General features: G+C 45.3%; 1 protein-coding gene across 4 annotated transcripts; it reads right to left on the reverse strand.

Moving 5' to 3' along the window:
- Positions 1-1606: 1606 nt before the first annotated feature.
- On the reverse strand, positions 1607-2167 carry LOC110331098 (keratin-associated protein 4-12-like). 4 transcript variants are annotated; one of them, XM_021211472.1, is made up of 2 exons: positions 1986-2167; positions 1607-1925 (listed from the first exon to the last, which is right to left on the reverse strand). In XM_021211472.1, the coding sequence occupies exons 1-2, from the start codon at positions 2165-2167 to the stop codon at positions 1607-1609; spliced, it is 501 nt and encodes a 166-aa protein (XP_021067131.1). The 4 variants fall into 4 exon arrangements, with proteins under 4 accessions (XP_021067131.1, XP_021067133.1, XP_021067132.1 ...); XM_021211474.1 differs by having other exon boundaries at positions 1607-1704; positions 1846-2167; XM_021211473.1 differs by having other exon boundaries at positions 1607-1736; positions 1845-2167.
- Positions 2168-6000: the final 3833 nt, after the last annotated feature.

Consider the following 6000-nt stretch of genomic DNA (forward strand, 5'->3'; position numbering starts at 1 on the left):
AAGTTTGTGCTTCCAGTGATATAAGAGACCCCTGTGAAAGAGTCATCCGACACATAGGTGACACATAGGTTGAGAGCCACTGACCTAGTTTCCAGTTGGAGGATTTGCTCTATACTTATGTATTTATACCACCGTCAGTGTAATGATAAATTGCAATTTGTCTACTGCAATGCATTTTGGGTTAAATTCAGATCATTTAGCCTTTTACCAAAACAAATAGCTGAGATTTAACTCCATTTTTGCGCCTTGTCCATGGATGTGCACTTCTGGCTTTTCTCCAAACTCAAGATTTCAGGTGTGCTCTAGAATGGAAAGATAGCCATTATTAAAATGTCATTAGTAAATATATCCTTTTAGGGGAATATTTCCCATTTTTTAATCTAAAGTGGAACTCTAAAGTTCAATTTCATCCCTCTGAATAAAATCACAAGCAAAAATATTATGTACAAATGTACAGAAGAGGACAAAGGTTTTATTTTAATATGTTTTATTATTATTTCATGTTGTTTTTTCTGAATATGGGTGTTTTGCCTGCACTTATGTCTGTGTACCATGTATGTACCCAGTGCTCACAGTAGGTCAGAAGGTATTGGATTCCTTGCAACTGGAGTTATAATCAGTAGTTTGCCTGTGAAATACAAGACACTTGGGGAAAATTTTGGCAGTGACTAATGGAACCTGAAAATCAAGAAAATTTCCTTGTGTGTTCTGTAGGTAAAATACACTTGCCGTGTGTGTATGTGTGTGTGTGTGTGTGTGTGTGTGTGTGTGTGTGTGTGTGTGTNTGTGTGTGTGTGCTTGAGTAGACCAGAAGTCAAACTCTGATGTCATTCAGAAGGGTCTGTCCACCTTAGTTTTTGAAACAGTTTCTCCCTAGGACCTGAGGTTCACCAGTTTGCCCAACCTGGCTATTTCAGGAGTCCAAAGGATTCTCTTGCTCTGCATCCCCAACACCAAATTTATGAGCATGTGGCACAACACCTGGCTTTTTACATGCATTCTGATGACAGAATTCAGCCCCTTGTGCTTCTGCAGCAGGTACTTTGCTGACAGAACTATCTTACAAACCCCCAAACCCACTTGTTTTTAAGAAGAGTAGACACCATCTTTAAAAAAGCAACAATCACATTGAATTTTTATTGCAGAGAAATATGAGGTTTCCTTTGGTACAGAAATAGATGACTACAACTGCAAAGCCCTATGGATAGAGTGTGAAGAGAAGGTTTTTTTTTTAATTTATTATTATATCTAAGTACACTGTAGCTCTCTGCAGAAGTATTAGGAGAGAGTGTCAGATCTCATTACAGATGGCTGTGAGCCACCATGTGGTTGCTGGAATTTGAACTCAGGACCTTCGTAAGAGCAGTCAGTGCTCTTAACCGCTGAGCCATCTCTCCAGCCTAAAAAGTATTTTTTTAAGTAGACTGGTTCAGTAAAATCTGATTCCAGGTGAAATCCAGGTTCCAGACACAATCCACAGTCTGGCTTCTCATCAGACTCATAAAGCTGAAGTATGCACCATCAAAGCATTTGGTGTGTTTTAAGTTGTAACACATAAAGAAGAGGTCTGAATCTATAGAAAGGGATGTGGATCCATGCAAGGATCTCAGCAGCAGGAGGTGGCACAGCACATGGGGCGGGGGCAGGTGGAGATGACACAGGTGGGGCGATAGCAAGTGGTTTGACAGCAGACCTGACCACAGACTGGTCTCAGACAGCAGCAGGGGCGGCAACAGGGGCGGCAGCAAGGGCGGCAGCAGGGGTGGCAGCAAGGGCTGCAGCAGCTAGAACCACCACAAGATGGTTGGCAGCAGCTGGAGATGCAGCAGCTGGGGCGGCAGCAGCTGGGGCGACAGCAGCTGGGCTGGCAACACACAGACTGGCAGCAGCTAGGTCTGCAGCAGCTGGACACACAGCAGCTGGGACTGCAGCAGGTGGGCTGACAACAAACAGACTGGCAACACTGTGGCCTGCAGCAGCTGGACGCACAGCAGCTGGGGCAGCAGCAGCTTGGCTGGCAGCACACAGACTGGCAACACTGGGGTCTGCAACAGCTGGACACACAGCAGCTGGGGCGGCAGCAGGTGGTCCTACAGCAGCTGGGCTGGCAGCAGCCTTGGCCACAGCCCTCCTCAGAGCAGACAGAGCCACAACAGGAGCTGGCCATGGTGTCAGAGGTGGAGGTTTTTAGTAGTACTAGAGAGAGTGTAGTGAATCTGAAAGTCAGTGCTGCGTGTTCCCTTTTATACTCTGCTAAGGGTGCTGTGACCATGGCCTAGAGGATTTCCTAGGTGCTTTTCTTTTCCCTGAAGGACTAATCATCATTAAGCCAGACCATTGGTTTTCCTTTTTAAATACTTGAAGATAAAGTATATAAGATTTCCTTTTCCGGGCACATTAAGATTATTTTATCGTCTTTATCACAGAATTGCCTTCTCTGCTTCCTTATGTGTGGACCCTGCTTCTTGGGTGGGTTCATCACATGGGTTGGGTCCCTGGTGTGTACCTGTGCTTGTGTATTACTCACGATGCTATTTAAGTGAATTTGTCTCATGATGCTCACCTCTCTTTTGGTGTCCAAAGAGAAGCATAATTATAGTTGGGAAATAGGGGGGAAAGCTTATCTTTGTGAGATAGCTCCCTGTGAGCTATGAGGAAGTGAATCTTGTCTCCAAGTCATAGATGCTCATTAGATGGTGGGCTGTCAGAAGTATTCTAAGGTATGCAGCAGAAACAATACTTCCCTGTTTCAAATTGTCACAGATGACAGGACAATGTAGAGGTAGGTTTGGGCGATACTACTTTGGCTCCTGGTGGATCCCACTCATTAACCTGCCCAGGAGCTACTTAGATTTTCAAATGGAACACACACACACACACACACACACACACACACACACACACACACCAGTTAATTTTTAAATACCTTGCCTACCTCAAAGGTTGGACACTCCTAAACCTTCCCCTGCTACCCTAGGACCAATTGGTGAAGTGGCCAGTGGCCACTTACCCGAAACTTCACATGGCTTGTTGGCTCACTCTATCTCCTGCAGTTCCCATGTCCTTCTGTTTCCCACCACTTCATGGCAATCCATTCTCCTCTCTCCTGTGTTCTAGCCCATGCAACTCTAAGGGTCCTTCCCTATCTCCCCTTGCCCAGCTGTTGGTTGCTGGCATCTTTATTGATTGATCAAAAACCAATTGGGACAAGGACCTTTACTGTTTGGACCCTCAAATTCCTGATTGAATCAAAGGATTAGAACCAATCTCTAACAAGGCATTTAGGGAGTCTCATAGCTCCAGTATGGGATCACTTGAACACCAAAACAAATAATAAGAGTGATGGACTTCAATTCATCAAGTGAAATAGAAATAATTAGTCTATACTAAGACCAAGTAGAGAAACAAAAGGTCAAAGCTATCCACAACAGTGGAATGAAGATTAGTTAAATCATGGGCCTGACCAGGAATATGATATTTGTGCATTTCAAAATATTTCTCTATCAAACTTTTATTAATTTCAAAATGGAAAAACTACTAACTTAATGTAAAAGAATGCTTCATCTGGGAACCAGTGTTCGTTTTTAGGACCGTGGTTCAGTGGTCAGAGTGCTTGTTCTGCTGGGATGAGGATCTGAGTTTAATCTCCAGAAGCTTCTCCAAGCATGGCAGTATGCCTTTGGCATCTTAGCATCTGGGAGGCAGAGTCAGGTACAGCCAGGCAGGCCAGTGGATGCTCTTCTCACAAAAACAAAGTGGCAGACAGTGTCTGAGGCATGACATGTGAGGTTGTCCTCTGGTCTCCACAAACATGAGCATCCATTTGCAGCTGCACACACTTGAATGCACATGTGTGTGCAGGCACACATGCTTATGCATTCATATGCACACACATGATACATGCAGTCAGTCCCTGAAAAGACACCCAGTTTACTATTTTTGTCAAAGACATAACTTGACTGTAGCTATTGGGAAACATAAGATAAACAAAGGCTGAGGCATTCTCCACATAATGATGGGCCAATCCTCTTTAGCATGGTCAGAACCTTCTAACATAGCAACAGGCTGAGGAAATGTTTTAGATTTAAGAAGAAAAAATGTGATATTTAAATGTAATGTATAGGTATGGACAGAAATTCCTCTAAAGGGCAGAATTAACAATATTTGGATATGGAATGCACATTAGACAATAGATAATAGTATAGCTTAAACACAATTTAATTTTATATCTGTATTGCAGCTATAAACATTAAAATTATGAAGAATTTCAGCACGAAAAAAATTTAATACCCTGGAGGGGCATGGAGGGGTGATTCTAATTCTGGATCAAACAAGCAGAGAGCAAGCAGCAGGAGCAGGAGCAGGAGCAGGAATCATGGATCAGGAACAGGAGCAGGAGCAGAAGCAGGAGCAGGAATCATGGAGCAGGAGCAGCAGCAGGAGCAGGAATCATGGAGCAGGAGCAGGAGCAGCAGCAGGAGCAGCAGCAGGAGTAGGAGCAGGAATCATGGAGCAGGAACAGGAGCAGGGGCAGGAGCAGGAGCAGGAGCAGGAGCAGGAGCAGGAGCAGGAGCAGGAGCAGGAGCAGGAGCAGGAGCAGGAGCAGGAATCATGGAGCAGGAGCAGGAGCAGGAGCNCAGGAGCAGGAGCAGGAGCAGGAGCAGGAGCAGGAGCAGGAGCAGGAGCAGGAGCAGGAATCATGGAGCAGGAGCAGGAGCAGGAGCAGGAGCTGGAGCTGGAGCAGGAACAGGAGCAGGAGCAGGAGCAGGAGCAGGGGCAGCAGCAGCAGCAGGAGCAGGAGCAGCAGGGCAGCAGCAGGAGCAGGAGCAGCAGGAGCAGCAGCAGGAGCAGCAGCAGAAGGAGAAGCAGCAGCAGGAGCAGGAGCAGCAGCAGGGAAAGGAGCAGCAGCAGGAACAGCAGCAGCAGCAGCAGCAGGAACAGCAGCAGCAGCAGCAGGAACAGCAGCAGCAGCAGCAGCAGCAGGAACAGCAGCAGCAATTGTTTTTTTTCAGAAGTAAGTTTTTAAGGCGAAAAGGAGACGTCTGTGCTAGAGTGAGTTTGTAAGTCCTGATTAGACATATTTGCCAGTGTAACCAAATAATTATTTTTGATTTTTAGACCTTGGTGTTAAGTCTCAGGAATGAGTCAGTGACCAAATAAGGGAAAGGACTCCAGGGGCTAGGTTTAAGAATATAATATAATGGTTTTTAGCAAAGGAAGGAGATGGGTAAAGGGCAAAACCTGTTGGTGCCATGTTTGCCAGGTTTAGGCCTGTTAGAGAGCCTTTTCTTCTCACCATTTTGTTCTCTGATTGGGTCACTGGGTGTTGGTTAAGTGGGTATCATTCTCTCTGACTGCTTACTGCTGATATTGGGCATTGTTTCTAGGAACCCAAGGAAGCTGGAATGTGGGTCAGGGTCAGGAATAGCAGGCTGTGTCAGTTGATGTCCAGGCTCTGTGGGACCATCTGGGGATAGGGAAGCGCTAGCAGCCTTGAAGAAAGGATAGAAGGGATTTTGCATTAGAGTGAAAGACTTGATGTAAAGAAGGAATGGTGTGTTGTCATCTGAGTTATGTAGTAGGATAGCTGAAGGAAAAGTTGGTTGATAAAAAGGTTGCCATCTGGTGCCATTATTGGTTTTTAGTTAGAATGGAGGGGTCAGTCTGCTGTGCCTTGCAATGAACCAAGGCAACATGAGAGGATGAATGAGAGGCCTTGAGGAAGTTATGGACATATGCAGAGTAAGCAATTGAGATGTCTTTTGTATTTAGAAATACTCACTTCTCCCAGATGGCTGAGTGTGTTATCAAAATATCCAGCAATACCTCTCCTGGGCATATACCCAGAAGATGCTCCAACTGATAATAAGGACACATGCTCCACTATGTTCATAGAAGCCTTATCTATAATAGCCAGAAGCTGGAAAGAACCCAGATGTCCCTCAATAGAGGAACAGATACAGAAACTGTGGTACATTTACACAATGGAGTACTACTCAG

The sequence above is a fragment of the Mus pahari genome, chromosome 14 (genome assembly GCF_900095145.1).
Source record: "Mus pahari chromosome 14, PAHARI_EIJ_v1.1, whole genome shotgun sequence".
Lineage (NCBI taxonomy): Eukaryota > Metazoa > Chordata > Mammalia > Rodentia > Muridae > Mus > Mus pahari.